At 47.0% G+C, this 16859-nt stretch overlaps 1 protein-coding gene across 1 annotated transcript in view; it reads left to right on the top strand.

Moving 5' to 3' along the window:
* Positions 1–16859, top strand: part of CSMD1 (CUB and Sushi multiple domains 1) — a 1869885-nt gene that overhangs the window by 1767276 nt on the left and 85750 nt on the right. Inside the window, 1 exon segment of the mRNA XM_055335505.1 lies at positions 2896–3081. Within this exon segment, the coding sequence (XP_055191480.1) occupies positions 2896–3081 (186 nt within the window).

The following is a 16859-nucleotide window of genomic DNA, read 5'->3' as shown; positions in this document are numbered from 1 at the left end:
TTACCTCTGAGGCGGCTGTTATTAACCTGAAAGCAATGAGACAACATTGATTAAGTCTTTTAACTGAAATCATAGAGCCGCCAAATGTCAGAGGCAAGAACTAGTACAGAAGTCTGATTTTAAAGTCCATGCTCTTCAACAGAAGGTAATTTTAAAGGATGGGTGTGTGGTCATTTGCCTAGGTCGCTGGGAAACACAATGCTCTATTAGTACAATTAAAAAAATGAAGATTTACTCCCTTTAGCTATAATAAAAGTAAGAACATTCTACATATTTTGAAAGTCTCATGCATTTAGCTCATTGACATTTAAAAATTGATGTGAAGAATATCTGTCACTTAGTAATCACGCACAATCTTGGGGAGGAATGAATAGATGAACCAATTCTAGATGTTAGCAGGAGGCTCCCTCATCTCAGGAACCTAAGCCTCTAAGTCTGTAAAGATTATGCCATTTATCTCCATTGAATCAGAAGGGTGAGAGTGCCATGGTTGATTGATTGCCAACCTTTATTTTAAGCCCGTCCAAGCAGCCTACTGTTAAGACGCTCTGTCGAGGCGAAAACCTATAGCTCAAGGCCAAAAAAAGATTCCCGGTGGATGATCAGATGCCAGAAAGTGGGTCTCCTTAATTCCCTCGAATCAGGGTTCACATGTGAAATAAGCTTCCATATTTAACAGAAGTAGCCAGAAAGCTTTTCTGTGCTGGCCTCCAGGATGTGAATCCCTTTAAGGTAGAGTTTCATGGGTATTTGTAGAATATCACCTGCCAGAGAAATGCCATTTCGCTCGCACTCACCCCAAACGAGAGCTAGAAGGCAGCTGGGCACTGGGCATGCTCCAGCAGGTGGGAGAGAAATTAAGGTTTGTGAGAACGAACAAATGAAATTGAGATTTGAGTGAAATCTGCGAGGAATTGGTGAAGAAACAAGAGGTTGGTGATCCTGAGGGATCCAATTGCAAATAACATCCACTGCATTCAATATGTCAAGATGAACATTTTGCTAATACTTGACGCATTGCCTCAATAAAGCAGTGGCTTTAGAAAGCCGGAGGTCATTAATTATTTTAAATTCTTTGTCCAAAATCGTGTCTATATGTCTAACTATTTTATTTCTGATCTACTGCCAATTTTTATTATAGAATGCTTCAAATATACCTATATTACATCTCTCTCTATCTATATGTATCTCTATCTCTATCTCTATGTATCTTTATCTCTCTCTATCTCTATCTCTATCTCTATCTCTATCTCTATCTCTGTCTCTATGTATGTAGTATTTTGGATGGTTGAAATAGCTGATTAGAAATTTAAACCCAAGATAAATTTGAGTACTTGGGAGTTTCTAGAGCTTTGATTTTTATCTGCCACAACATTTATTTATTTTTTTTACCTTTTTCATAATCCTCTATTGCATTTTTTCAATAACATACTATAGAAACAAAGAACGGAACAACAACCAAAAGACTCCGAGCGAACCACGGTAGTTAGCCCAGTGTGCTCCTCTCTGGGGCTCTTGTAGAATAGAATGTGGTCTCAGGTGGGAGTCACAGGTCGCTCCAATACCCTGGTCAAGTCATTTTATCTTTCTGACCACCAGTTTTTGTCATTTCTAAAACTATGATTTCTATTTTTTTTAATATTTTATTTATTTATTCATGAGAGGCACAGACTGAGAGAGAGAGAGGCAGAGACACAGGCAGAGGGAGAAGGAGACTCCATGCAGGGAGCCCGACGCGGGACTCGATCCTGGGACTCCAGGATCACGCCCTGGGTCAAAGGCAGGGGCTAAACCACTGAGCCACCCAGGGATCCCCTAAAACTACGATTTCTTATGAAGTCTTTCATCGCATCCTTCCAACTCTAACAGGCTACACATGTCTTCTCATTGGAAGTGGTGTGAAAAAGAATTCTTAATTACCCAAGTTTAAAATCCACGAGATGAATAATACCTTGAATATTGATTGAGCAAACGGAGGCCATCACTCTAGTTATCGGGAAAGTTTCCTTTGACAGGTGCCCCTGCATGCTCTACCTGTCATGGGGCGTTATTCTCCATCCCTTTGTCCCCTTAACCATTTTGTTCCTTTACGGTAACTTCTAGTCGTTTCACTTGAGAGGTGTCTTGTGTTTGTTTGTTTTGTCTCTTTCTGTCTCATAGTAGGTAATCTGGATTGGAGCTAGGAGATGCATTCACACCGAAGTCTCCCTCCATCTTCCTTGTCTTTCGGTCACGTGGCTTCCTTCATCCCCCTCTTGCGTGGCCTCGCACGGCAAGCAGATGTGCCTAGTACCCGTAGGGCTGGGCCTCTGCCCTGGTGCTTTCCCTTTGTCCCCCTGGGTTTTAGATCCCCCGACAGGTAATTTGTCAAATAACAGAGACTGTGATGGTGCAGGCATCCATGGTCTTGGGTGAGGGACTTGCCTTCCGTGGACCTGCGGGGGGCTTTGCGGAGGATGCTGTGGGGGGTGGGGAGGTGCACATCGGGGGAGGCTAGACAGTTTACTTCAGTTCTGACTCCTGAGGAATCTCAGCATCAAGGCGTCAGTAGGTTCTGAGATGGTACAGATGACGGTTCCATCCTGTCTTTGCCACACTAGGTTGGGCACAAAGCACGACGCTGTGCGGTCGCGAGCACCGCGGTGTCCTTAAGCGGCACCGCACAGCCAGGCTTACCTCCGGGGATGGTGGCCACACAGACGTTCCTTTCTGAGCAGTTTTCCACGGCTTCTCACAAACCCTTATCGTTAAAACCCGAATCTTTAAAACTTGGAAAATGGGTCCACTTGTGCCCCCCCATTAGACATAAACGTCGAGCAGATGGAACTTACGAGCAGGACGAGGGAAGGTGGGAGAGCCTTGCAGACTAACTGCATCTGCGCCTTTTCTTCCCAGCTGTATCCTGCGGAATCCCGGAGTCCCCAGGAAACGGTTCCTTTGTGGGCAGCGAGTTCACACTGGACAGCAGAGTGACGTACGAATGCAGCGAGGGCTTCCAGCTGGAGGCGGGCCAGCAGGCAGCGGCCGTGTGCCGGGAGGATGGGTTATGGAACAACACGGGGAAGCCTCTTGCGTGTAAACGTGAGTGTCCAAGTGCCTTTGCACGTCTCGGCCGACTTAATTAGGAGTGAGGGTCACGGGTGAGCGCTCCAGACCGCAAAGCGCAGAGACCCTCCTCTACAGTGTGTGAGGCCTCGGTCTCTTGCATCGTGGTAATGCTAGAACCAAACTGTTTGAAGACACTAAAAATAAATAAATAAATAAATAAATAAATAAATAAATAAGGTAAATAAGATAAAAAAGTAAAGCCAATCTATTCCGCAGAGAATACTCCAACCATATAAAATAAGCTCAGCATTCTTGAAAGCTGGTCAGATAGAATCATGTTGGTTCCATGAGGATCTACACTCATGGCGACACTGCCGCTTGCAATCCAGGTAGATGAATCCAAAGGCTGTTGAGACACATGCGGCCATGGCTCCCTACGCCAAATATTAACACATAGTTCATCACGAGCCTCCTGTTCACCTCCCACGTATTTGCAAATCCCTTGAGGCTAAAGGCAGTGGCTCCCTTCCTGGTACGTCACCTACTCTGCGTAATACTCTGGTGCTTAATAAATCTATGTTAATACATTGGTGCTTAATAAATGGGTGATGGACCTGTGAAGAGGAGGAAGTTTCCTGGGAAGCTCTTTATGGTTGATAATACTATTCCTAAAAGGGTCAGAAGTTTGGGCCCAATGTGGTCTTAAAAAATAACGATCTGGCCCGTACTGCAGAGCCAATGAGAACAAAAGTTCACACACACACACACACGATGTGCACAAAGATCCTCATCATAGCTGTATTAGAACTCGCCTCACACTGGAAATAATCTAACTGCCTACTTCGTAAAAACGGAAAACTATATACTATTGCTACACATACAATATTTTTGCTTTTACGATCTTTGAAAAAAAAACATTTCCACGTGATCCTCGATTATAAAACTACTTTGTTGACCTCTTTTTGCCTATGGTATTTTGGTCATATTAAAATTATTTAGGCTCCTTCGCTATGAACACGTAAATGTTTACAGGATATAATTGACTTTCCTTCATAGTTCTTGCTTTCCTTGTGATCATTTAGTTCATTTATTTATATGTTTGTTTGTTTATTTATTTATTTATGGTTTGCAGGTAATTGTTGCTTTTCTGGAGTGGCTGTGAGATACGATTGAGACAGTAGCGACACTTCTCAGTTATCTTTTTATTGAATGAAGTACTGTTTTATTATGATTAAGAGATAGTACAGGAAGCTCGGGTAGTAACATCCGTAGGTTTTTAAATCTGATCCTTGATAAAATTATGCTCTAAGAATGAGAGCTTAAACCCAGGGACGGCAATAACTATATGTTTTGGGCTCCTTATCATGGGCACAATTTCTTAGGCATTGAAGACCCCACTCACCTTGTACACAGCCTCGGGGTTGTTATTACCGACCCTTTTTTTCATTGTTTTGTTTTGTTTTAATAATAAATTTATTTTTTATTGGTGTTCAATTTGCCAACATACAGAATAACACCCAGTGCTCATCCCGTCAAGTGTCCCCCTCAGTGCCCGTCACCCAGTCACCCCCACCCCCCGCCCTCCTCCCCTTCTACCACCCCTAGTTCGTTTCCCAGAGTTAGGAGTCTTTATGTTCTGTCTCCCTTTCTGATATTTCCCACACATTTCTTCTCCCTTCCCTTATATTCCCTTTCACTATTATTCATATTCCCCAAATGAATGAGAACATACACTGTTTGTCCTTCTCCGATTGACTTACTTCACTCAGCATAATACCCTCCAGTTCCATCCACGTTGAAGCAAATGGTGGGTATTTGTCGTTTCTAATGGCTGAGGAATATTCCATTGTATACATGAACCACATCTTCTTTATCCATTCATCTTTCGATGGACACCGAGGCCCCTTCCACAGTTTGGCTACTGTGGACATTGCTGCTAGAAACATCGGGGTGCAGGTGTCCTGGCGTTTCATTGCATCTGAATCTTTGGGGTAAATCCCCAGCAGTGCAATTGCTGGGTCGTAGGGCAGGTCTATTTTTAACTCTTTGAGGAACCTCCACACAGTTTTCCAGAGTGGCTGCACCAGTTCACATTCCCACCAAGAGTGTTTTTTTTTTTTATTATTATTACTGACCCTTGTCAATGTAAAGTGTCTACTACGTGCAGTGTGTCTCCAACTGCTTATCTGTGAATCTGCTGACTGCTCTGAGCCGGGAGGACCGCACACGGCCTTCCCAAGGAAGGAGAGGCTACTCGTCTGCAGAGTTAGGGTCGAATTCCATTCTCTCTGGTTCTAAACCCTGTGCCCTCTTCATTACGCCAGTGGTTTGGCATGCTGGTTACACATAAGGTCACGTACCGAGCGTTAGAAATACTATTGTCCAGGTCTGATTCTCAGGGATCCTGCGGTAACCAGTCTTGGATGTAAAACAGGCATCAGGATTTTTCGTTTTGTCTTAAGTTCTCTGAGCACTATGTTTAAAATGGATGAGCACTGGGTGTTATTCTATATGTTGGCAAATTGAACACCAATAAAAAACAAATTTATAAAAAAATAAAAATAAAATAAAATAAAATAAAATAAAATAAAATAAAATAAAATAAAATGTCAGGTATGTGCTAGGTTTTAAAGACAAAGCCATTTAGAATTTGCATAGTGTCTGAGAAAGATGTGATCAATGGCAAGGTAACTACATAAATGATGAAAATGTAATCTTTATCCTCACATCCTTTTTGTTTAAATAGACTTTGTTTTTGTTTCTAGAACAACTTCAGGTTTATAGGAACAATGAGCAGGAAATGTAGAGATTTCCCCTCCCCGTGCCCCTCCCTGCCCATTGTCAACATTTCCCACCAACAGATGGAGAGGTTAGTTCGGTACAAGGGATGAACATGTTTTGATACATCATTATGACCCAAAGTTCATAGCAGTACATTAGGGTTCATTCTTTTTTTTTAAAGATTTTTTAAAATTTATTTATGCATATGAGAGAGAGAGAGAGAGAGAGGCAGAGACCCAGGCAGAGGGAGAAGCAGGCTCCACACAGGGAGCCCGATGCAGGACTCAATCCCGGGTCTCCAGGATCACACCCCGGGCTGAAGGCGGCGCTAAACCGCTGAGCCACCCGGGCTGCCCCATTAGGGCATACATTCTGTGCATTTGGATAAATGGATAAATATGTATATCCGCCATGATAGTATCATACAGATATTTTCACGGCCCTAAAAACTGTCTTGTTCTGCCTGTTGTCTCCCCTGCTCCCCAGCACCTGGAAACCCCCTGGCAATCTTCCTTTCCTGTCTCCAGTTTTGCCTTTTCCAGAACATCATATAGTTGGAATTATACACTATGTAGTCTTTTCAGAATGTTTTCTTTTTTTTTTTTTTCACTTAGTGGTATGCGTTTAGGGCTCCTCTATGTCTTTTCATGACTTAAAAGTTCATTTCTTTTTGGTTCTGCGTAATATTTCATCATCTGGATGGACCGTGGTTCAACCATTCCCCCTACTGAAGGACACAAGGGACACAGCCCCTATAAGCATTTGGGTGTAGATGTTTTATGGGCATAGGCTTTCAACTCCTTTGAATAAATACCCAAAAGTATGATTGTCGGGTCATATGGTAAGAGTATGTTTAGTTTGCAAAGAGACTGTCGGCCTGCCCTCCAGAGTGGCTGCACCGTTTTGCATTCCTATGAGCACTGAGTGAGATTCCCTGTTGCTCCACATCCTTGTCAGCATTTGGTGCAATCAGCGTTCCGGATTTTAGTCACCCTCACATGGCGACAGGGGTATCAGCTTGTGGTTTTAGTTTGCAGCTCCTGATGATGTATGATGTGGGGCACCCATCCATGTGCTCGTCACCTGTCCACCTTCTTTGGCGAGGTTTCTGTGTAGGGCTTTTGCCCGCTTTTCATCAACATGTTCGCCTTACTGTTGAGTTTTAAGGGTTCTTTGCACATGTTGGCTGCCAGTCCTTCATCAGAGATGCCTTTTCCCAGTATTTCCTCCCAGCCTGTGGCTTGTCTTCTCCCTCCCTTGGTGCTGTCCTTCGCAGAACAGGAGTTTTCGATTTTAATGGAGTACAACTTACCGATTCATTCTTTCATGGAACACGCCTTTGGTGTCGTACTTAGAGTTATCCCCCCAGTAAGGGGTCACCTAGATTTTTTCCTATGTTACCTCCTAGGAGTTTTATACTTTACATTTGGGTCTTTGATCCATTTCAAAGCAATCTTTGTGACAGGTCTAAGGTCTGCACTTATATTCATCTTGGCATGTGGACGTCTGGTTGTTCTAACGCGATCTGTTGAGAGTCTATCTCTGCTCCATTTGAACTGCTTTTTGTTCCTTTTCCAAAGATCAGTTTACTATGTTTTAGAGGGTCTATTTCTGGGTTTAATATTCTGCTCCATCCATCTATGTGTCTTTTTTTTTTGCCAATATCACACTGACTTCTCACTTTTGTTTTTGTTTAGTTAGAATGGAATATAAAATGACACCCTCCCCCCCCAAAATGTATTTAATACGAATGTGACAATTTGCAAATGTAATTGGAAGAATATTTTTCAGTATCCTACAAAATCAATCTTGATTTTGGTTGTATTTCTAGGGATATAATTGATTTTATTGAAAATGCCCTGATGGGCACAGATAACTTTCATGATCTTTAAAGCTATAGGGAAATTTTGTTTTAAAGATTTTATTTATTTATTCATGACAGACACAAAGAGAGGCAGAGACACAGGCAGAGGGAGAAGCAGGCTCCCTGCAGGGAGCCCAACATAGGACTCGATCCCAGGCCCCCAGGGTCACGCCCTGAGCCAAAGACTCAAGCACTGAGCCACTCAGGTGTCCTAATACAGAAAAAATTTAAAGCCATGATTTTTTTCTAAAGATAATCCAGTTTATTGGAGATCACAGACATTCAGTCAAAGTGGCATTTTTTAGCATTTCATTTTAACCATTGGCATTTTTTTGGCATTTTATTTTCACTTTTTTAAGGCATTCTCTTGGATTAATTAAAGGCTACCTCGCATATGTGCCTACCACTCCACAGATCGACACAGTGAGCAGGAACCCGTCGTATGTCACTGTGATGTTGCATCATTTCATCGTGAACATGTGCTGGACGGGATGCCTTGTGTACAAGCGCAAACTATTTTTTTATGTACAAGCCACATTTCAGTGCTAAGGTCGTACCTTACTGGGTTAAGCAATTATGCACACCCAGATTTTCAACTCTGCTTTACAGCTTGGTCTCCAGAATGCCAATGCAGGTGGTTTATATTTGGCGATAAATGGGCCACCATCAGAAAACTCCAGCATGAAGAGCCGGCTATGTCAGACTCCGGAGGAAAAGAGGCACAGTATAGCTTTCTAAGTCTTTAGTTGGGGGTAGAGAAAGAAGCTGAGCATTTCAAAAATAGGAAAGCGGACAAAGTGCTTTGGATCCCACGGAGAAAGTGCGTGTGGTGCTCCGGTGGGCACAGGGGGCCAAAGAAATCACTGCTACAGGGAGGTGCTGTGTGCACGTGAGTTCGTCCATCCAGGGTTCAGTGATGTGTGCTCCGTGAGGATGTCTGGCTTGTGACCACTGGCATAGGACGGTCGACGAGACAAGCCTGTGCCCTTTGGAGTCTCCGCAAAGGCAGGACCTTAGACCAATGACCTGATGCGATCATAGCAGGAAGAGGTGAGGTGTAGATGGAGTCGCCTTTCCGGAGGAGCAGGCCCTCTGCCGGATGAACGCGTGGTTTAAGGAAATAGCGGTAACGATTGGACGCTGTCGTCTATGCTACATCGTTCAGTTATAATAACCAAACTATGGAGAGAGTATTGCTTTCCTCATCTTACTGATTTAGTAAGAAGCAAATCTGCAATTTGCAACCATGTAAACTTGATTGGTGGTTACACAAGCACTGAGGGAAGCGTCCAGGGCACGGCCCCGGCCCTGTTGGTGGCCCCCTACTGCCCCGGGAGGGCTGTGTGGCGACCCTGACTGGGTAGGGACGCTTTGGGCCTTCTCAGAGCACAGCGATGTGCGGCACTCCCAGGCCCCTCCCATCCCTGGGCAGGGGCCACATCGCAGGGCAGCGTGAAGCCAAGGCTCTGAGCAGCCGCAGCCTGCGCTAGACCCACTCGGTAGGGAGCTGGCTCTTCTGCTGAGTGGGGATGCATGTAAGGAGCGGCAAATTGAATGTCTTCCTAGCTCTGAGATGTGCCCAGAGGCTGGGACAAAAAAGGAACAGCAGAGGAAGAGTTGGAGCCGAGGAGGCCGCAGGTCCGAGCACACGCCTGGCTCCCCACCGCCCGCAGATGGGCGTCCACACGGGCCTTCCTTCTGTCTTCCCCTCTTGCTGCCCCACAGCCACCCCCTCAGGTCCCGCAAGCCCCGCCTGGGGAACACGGTGTCCATGCCCACACGGGGCCATGGCAGTGCCGCCTGCACCCCAAGTCACCCCCCACCTGCCTAAGTCTCCTCCCACCACCACAGACTGAGCTCGGATTTTAGGGACAATCCGACTTGCAACCTGACCAGCTCAGGTTCCGTGCATGCATGTTAGGTGTTTGAGCCGCAGAGACGAAGAGCTCTTTTAGGACCAGCCCCAGACACCCACGGTCTTCCAGGCTGTATTCCAGAACCTTCACACAGATGACCCCGTTCACTCTACGAGGTGTGCACCTGTCATCTGGGCAGATGAGAACCTCAGAGGCCCTGGTTGGGAAGCTGGCCGGTGTCGCCAGTGGGGGTTTGTCTGCAACACACCTGGGCAGGGGCCCTGCTCCAGCTCCCACGCTCTCTGCCCCCGGGAGCCTCACAGCTTGTGAGCCCTGCGGGTTGTAAAGCTGCGCACGAGACAGAAAGAGGGGTGCCGTGACGGCCCAGCGGGTCCGCATTCTGGAAAGCATTAGCTGACGGGACGTGAGGTAGACACCTTTTGTTTGAGGATAGGTACTAGAACCAGATGATTTCAAGGATGATGTACATTCAGGTCTAAAATTTTCTAGAAAAGTCAGGAACGGGGGGCCGCTGGCGGTGTGAGGACACATGCTGCATCAGTTAAGAGCGCTGTTTTGTGCAGATGTGAAACCGTACGTTACACACAGAAGGGGGCTGGTTTACACATGCTTTTGAATTTTTTTCTGTCTCAAAATGCATATTCTAGATGGACAATTGCTTTAAAGTTACAATTTAAAAAAAAACAAATCACAAAATTATTTCTTAACTATAAGTGAGAATCCCAGGATAAAGAAGTTACAGTGTGTTCATTTAAATGGTTGTTAAATGGGAAGAAGCCCGTTTTCATTTTATTTTATTTTATTTTATTTTATTTTATTTTATTATTTTTTTAAAGGCTTTTACTTATTCACAAGAGACACAGGCAGAGGGAAAAGCAGGCTCCATGCAGGGAGCCTGACGTGGGACTCGATCTCGGGACCCCGGGGTCACGCCCTGGACCGAAGGCAGATGCTCAACCGGTGAGCCTCCCAGGGATCCTCCATTTGCATTTTAAAGCTTTTATTATACTGACTGTGATTCAGTAACACAGATGATACACATAATTTTTCTAACAAAATAGAAAATCACCCCCAAATTTTCTAAGTATCATTACAAACCTTCAGGTCTTTCTCATCTGTCTGTTGTCTGTTAGATCTTTAAAAAGGGAGAATTGGACATTTTATTTATGTCGTTTAATATCCAAAGACTGGGAAAGCTATTTAATCTTGGGGGGGTCAGTGGCAGGGGGGATGTTTTCTTCACTTAATTTAAATCCAAGTGATTGCACGGAGGAAGCATAAAGCTGTACCTCTGCGCCAGGAAATGTGGTCGCCGTGGAAGTCTGAAGTGCTCGTTTCCCCAGGGCTGCGACCTCCGTGTTTTGTCTGCATGACACAATTTTTTTTCTTTACTGACGGCAACATGATGCAGGTCAGAACCCGGACTCCTAGGAGAAGGGAGCACTTGCGCTTTGAGGCGTCGTGACTGTCGTGACTGTAAATGGTAAATAGGACCGGCCGCTGTGGCCGTGGGCTGGCTCACCGAAGGGAAGGCGTCATAAAGACACCGATTCAGTTGCCTCCCACCCTGCAGACCCCCAAGGCAGGTGCCACGGCTCCTTTCTTGTCATTTAATTATTTACGGGGACTCTGGATCACTGAGGACGCGGGCCCCGCGGTGGTGGGACAGCTGTGGGGGCATGAGGGGGGATGTGCGGCCTGGGCGGCTGGACCCCGGGGCCGGCAGGTAAGCCCCATGCGCCTGGAGCTGAGGACAAAGCAGAACCACTTCGGCCACCCGGTCGTGAGAAACGAACCCCAAGTCCTAATCCTAATACGGAGGCCTTCTCTTTCAGTCGCAGGTGTTAGGACGCAAGTCAGTCATGGGCAGTTGACCGGGGACCTTCTAGGTGCAGACACCACGAGCAGGTCACAGGATCAAATGCCGTGGCTGTGGGTTTCGGGAAAGGGAACATGAGTCAGAGTCACCACATGCTTTATGCGACATAGAAAAACCAAGATTAAAAAAAATAATAATAGGGGATCCCTTGGTGGCTCAACGGTTTAGTGCCTGCCTTCGGCCCAGGGCGTGATCCTGGGGGCCCAGGATCGAATCCCATATTGGACTCCCTGCATGGAGCCTGCTTCTCCCTCTGCCTGTGTCTCTCATGAATAAATAAATAAAAATCTTTAAAAATAAAAAAATAAAAATAAATAAATAAATAAATAAATAAATAAATAAATAAATAAATAAAATAAATGAAAAAGAAAAACCAAGATCATATGTAAATAAATTACCTGGTGACTTGGCAGGCTAGCTACATACACATCAACGGATACGTATGTACAGACACACATCCACATGCAACACACGCACATCTATGTACTCAACACACGTGCGTGTGTGTACATGTCTGCATTGCAGGCCCATGTTCATGTTACACACACATAAATACGTGGATACGGTGTGTCCCTGTGTGTGTCCACATTTATATATGTGTGATGAACATGTGTGCTGGTAAATATGAAAGAATATTGTACATAAAAAGTTTGGGGGAATATATATTTATCCACTCAGTCCCTTAGAAAGTGGCCTAAAAATCGCTTATGCTGTTGTCTTTATGGGTTACCCCATGTGCAGAGTAGAATGCACGTCATCCTTACATTCAGGACCTTCAGGAACGTGGTTTCATCCTAAACCATGTCCCCGAACCACTGTGTTAGGAGAACAGTCCTATGCCTGGCATCAGAGAGGTCCCCCCGCCCCGCCCCGGGCCAGACACCAGCATAAGCATTTGACGTGCTTTTGGGCTCTGAGTCCTTTCACGGACCTTAGAGGCACTACTCTTATCCCCATGATGCAGATGGGGACCGGGGACCCCGAGAACTGGGAACCCCCCCTCCCAGTTTGCACGGTCGGTCCGGGGCGGAGTCGGGACTGAAGCCCTGGGTCTGGCCCTGGCCTGTCCAGCGCGACTCTGCGTTGACAGGGGACCTCCGTGGCGGAGTCAGCAGAGCCGAGGAAGGCAAGTCCTGTCCCACTTGATCCAAACACATATTCATCATGTGCGTACATATTTTTTAAACATGCATATTAAAGCTAAAAGAAAAAAAAAAGAGGTACGTGCAGGATCCGAGGTGTAGGTCTATCCCTGCCCCCAAGTCAGTGTCGGGTCCCAGATCTGGAGAGCCAGGCCAGACGGACAGTTCGGAGCCACCACAGGCAGCAGGAGCCGGACCCACGATCTGCCCCAGATCCGCCACAGCCCCAGGGAAGGGCAGCAGGGGGGTGCGAGCCCGCCGACGCCAGGTCCTGATACCTTAGGGGAGCCTGTGCACAGTTGGGGAACGCCCGCTACAAGCTCGGCCAGTTTCTGCTCCTTGAGGTCGGGGTGCCCAGGTTTGCAGGATGGGTTTGTGCTCCCCGAGCCGGTGAGGCCTGGTGGCCAGCCTGTGGAAGCTCTTCCCAGTGCCGCCATACAGTGCCCAGCCCCAGCTACCGTACAAGTTCCTGGGGTGTGGTGTTTGCAGCCCCCACACACTGCCCAGCCACTGTATGCACTCCCGGGGTGTGGTGTTTGCAGCTCCCACATGGTGTCCAGCCCCAGCTGCCCTACACGCTCCCTAGGTGTGGTGTTTGCAGCCTGCACGCAGTGCCCAGCCCCAGCCACCGTCCACGCTCCTGGGGTGTGCTGTTTGCAGCCCGTGTGTGGTGCCCAGCCCCAGTCGCCTGGGTTCCCGGGTGCGGCGTTTGCAGCCCCCACACACTGCCCAGCCCCAGTCATCTGCACTCCCGGGTGCGGTGTTTGCAGCCTGCACTCAAGGGTCAGACAAATGTTGTTCTTGGAAATGTCATTTTGGGATCTTGCTGCTCTGTTGGAGTTCAGACGTCACTGCAGATCAGACTCAGTCCTTTACTGCGGGACACGCTGTGTTTGACCCCGTGATGTTCCTGCTTCTGTTATTTCATTTGCAGAGACCGGACATGGCCTCGTCCAGCTTTGTGAGGTTGAACGGGAGTGGCGAACAGGTCCCCCTTGGCTCCCGGATACACGTGAGAAAGAAGGCTGGCACTTAAGTGCTGGGCGGTACATCTGGGTCTGGTCTCACGTGGGTCGCTCCTAAGAATCAGGAGATGTTACACTCAATCGCTTCATCTCTAAGAGGCGTAACCTGTGCAGGGGCAGGTGCGTTTGTCCGTCTGGCTCATGGCTATGTCCGTAAGCTCCCGGGGAGTGAACATCAGGGTCCCTGTCAGACAACACATAAGGGAACTATTTTTTTTTAATTGTTTTTTGCGAAGTTGCTGCCATGTGACCAGAATGACTCGTGAACAGGAGAGGTTTTCACCCCCTCAGGTGGGACGGTTGAGGTTTTTCCGGCCAAATGCGCTTCCTGACACGCAAAGCAATCCTCCACACTGGAATTGTGCACGGTTTCGTACGACAGATCTGAGGAATGGGTGCGTTCAACATGACACGTTAGAGATCATTCTGAATATTCCGTACAGAACTAATAATCACCCTGTCCCGTTCCATCAGATGGTGAAGTTCATTAATGTTACCAAATAGGAGTATCGACATTTTAACTTCCATATAATGATTGTAAACCCAAAGTTATGGGAAGATAGGAACATGAACACGCGTTTCTATCTCTACAAGTACTCGAAATACTTCACCCCACAAAACGATGTGATGCTGGTTGCTTGAAATGTCACAGTTCGTGCACCGCCCAAAAAGAACACTTCCACACATGCATCACCCACACTGAAGTCTTTCGAAGAAGAAAATAACCTGGTGCCACATATGGTGTTATGCATTGAATTGTTAAGAATTTAGAAACGATTTAGGGGTTGCTCTAAGGAGGAAGTCTGCAGGTTCTATGGTTTCCAGTTCAGCCCCTTGAGCGAGCTCAGCCGTGATGCACCAGGTGACCCTTTCGTGTGGAGTCCTAGCACACGGAATGCAGCTAAGCAGAACTCGTTTATTCCGTGCTGACGTCACCATCGTGCCAACCGGAGTCAGAGGACGCAGCTGACGCTTCCATCGACGCTGAACCTAGAGCTGTGCCTTCTCACGCACCAGCATCCAGGGAGCCTCCCTCCCCCTTTTCCAGCAACACACAGCCGACTTTCTGGAAGCATCCATGGCTCCCCGCTCTTTTGTTGGGTCCCTTTAGATCTGTGTCAGCCTATATGCAAAGTATTAAAGATTGAGGCTCTGACCAATAAGGCAGGCGTCCCCACCCATTCGTATGGTGTTTCCTATTAGGCTTTACCGGAGCTGAACGGCCCCTGACTCAGATGCCAACCCAGACTGTACGGTCTACCTCCGTAATAGAGCATACGGGCTCCCGTCCTGCTCTCATGGCATTAATGATACTTTATGTGCAGTAATTTTAGGATTTGGGGTCCCGCTCATCATAACCTACAAATTACCCAGGAGGCGTTGTTAGATTCTTATTTAAAACAATGCAAGGAGGCAATTCTCAGTAGGGAAAATGGGAGAGACTACTTAATCAAATGCATAAAATGCTTTTAAGCAAACGATGGTCTTTCCATAAAAAACTCTAAGGATGTTCCCCATGATGGGAGCTGACTAGGTGCTGGCTCCGTGCTGGATACGGGTGCCTACTGAGGCCATGAGTCTAGAAAGCGGGACTGATAAAGCATACAAATAAAAGCAAGACACGTAGCCACAACCAGAAACTCTGAGGGGTATTTAGAAGCAACTGAAAAGCCAACTTTTTAAGAGAGATCCATCGGTGACGTCACCACTGTGGATTCCCTTGTTGAAAGTGCGGTAAATGAAACGGCGAAGCAGCAAAATTTTGCGTTGTGCATCTGCACTTAGATGAGCAGCACCGCTTTCCTCGGGTCTAGGGGTCAGTTTAGACTCATTTGCTGTAATTAAAAGGGAAACCATTTAGGTGATCAAAGAAAAGTAGCTCCACTAGGGAACTGAGATTATAGAATTACAACACAAGGCCATTCTGAACAGCAGTTGCCAGGATCACTACGCGGGTGAGGTTGACTCAATATTGCTCCTGTTTTCTCACCGAGATCAGATCTCATGGCAGGTGTTTAGCTCTAAGCTATGGGCAGAGCTGGGATATTAGTTGTTGACGCAGCCACAGTTAGTCATGTAAATGCTCTAGGGTCCAAGTCTACTAAGGGATATTTATTAAAACTAACATAGCAGCAAAATCCTAAGAACACTGGGCAGAAAGATGTCTGATCTCAAGAGGCTTTTGTAAAGTTCATAATTGAAAGAGGCCGTAGTCACCAGAAGAAGAAATGTGGCAATTTCAGGACCAGACTGTGAGAATGTTCTGAGGCTTTGGATTCCATCGGGAATCCTGGGGAGGGGGCAGGTAGGAGCTTTGAAGCGTCCGGACCTTTCTTGTGTGTGTGATGGTGAAAAGCTGATAGCTCTCAGGCGACCCATAAATCACCTGCTAGAAAGTTTGCTTTTACAACTCTGTGGTTTCACACTTTGCTAAATCGCTATTCTCACCCTACACAACTCACACACTAAGCATTTGGTTAAAACAAAAATCCCAAACCGACTCATTTCCGTAAGGATCCCATGCTCCCCACCCAGTCCCCGGGAAGGTCTTGCTCGCAGAGCCCTGCAAGGCGGCCTTCACCTTCACCTCGCCCCCCACCCCCAGGAGGCGCTTCCTCCCCAACACCTCGTGCTCCTGCTCATCTGGCCAAAGCTGCAGGTTCTTTGGCTTCTGAGGCCCCACAACGGACACCAGCTGCCCCCTCCCCTGTCCAGTGAGGACGGGTGCTCAACGGCTCGCCAAAAGCTCGCTCACCTTGCTGTAGGAAGGACACTTGCAGGCTCATCTTACTCCGATGGCATCTAATTGTGACTTTACAAAGTAATTAAATGTGCTTGAACCCAGCCTGGTAATGAGAAGCCCTGACCCGCATTGGGTAGGAGGGGGGACATCTGTGGTTAGAAGAGAGATGGCCATTGTGTCCCTGCTTGGCAGGGCTGGGTGGCCTCTCCCAGCAGATGCATGGTCAGGGTCTGTAATTTATGGGGGCGGGAGGCCAAGGGGCTTCATTTGTAGGGGAATACAGTTGCCGTCTGCAAATCCCAAACAAAGCAACTGCTGGCCTTCCTGCTTTGCCACTGGCTGGATGCGTCTGCGATGCATCTGACTCACTCGCGGCGAGCATGAAAGCTGCTGTTTCTCGAGTAAAATGCGAAGTACTTTGTGTCGTCACTGACATGTCCGCAGGATAGAGAAAATGGGTCTGTGTGCGAGTGCATGTGCTCTCAGGGGGGCCCCGAGTA

The sequence above is a fragment of the Nyctereutes procyonoides genome, unplaced genomic scaffold, assembly GCF_905146905.1.
Source record: "Nyctereutes procyonoides isolate TBG_1078 unplaced genomic scaffold, NYPRO_anot_genome, whole genome shotgun sequence".
In the NCBI taxonomy this organism is placed as follows: Eukaryota; Metazoa; Chordata; class Mammalia; order Carnivora; family Canidae; genus Nyctereutes; species Nyctereutes procyonoides.
Note: the sequence above shows the minus strand (reverse complement) of the source record. Positions and strands in the feature narration are given on the sequence as shown.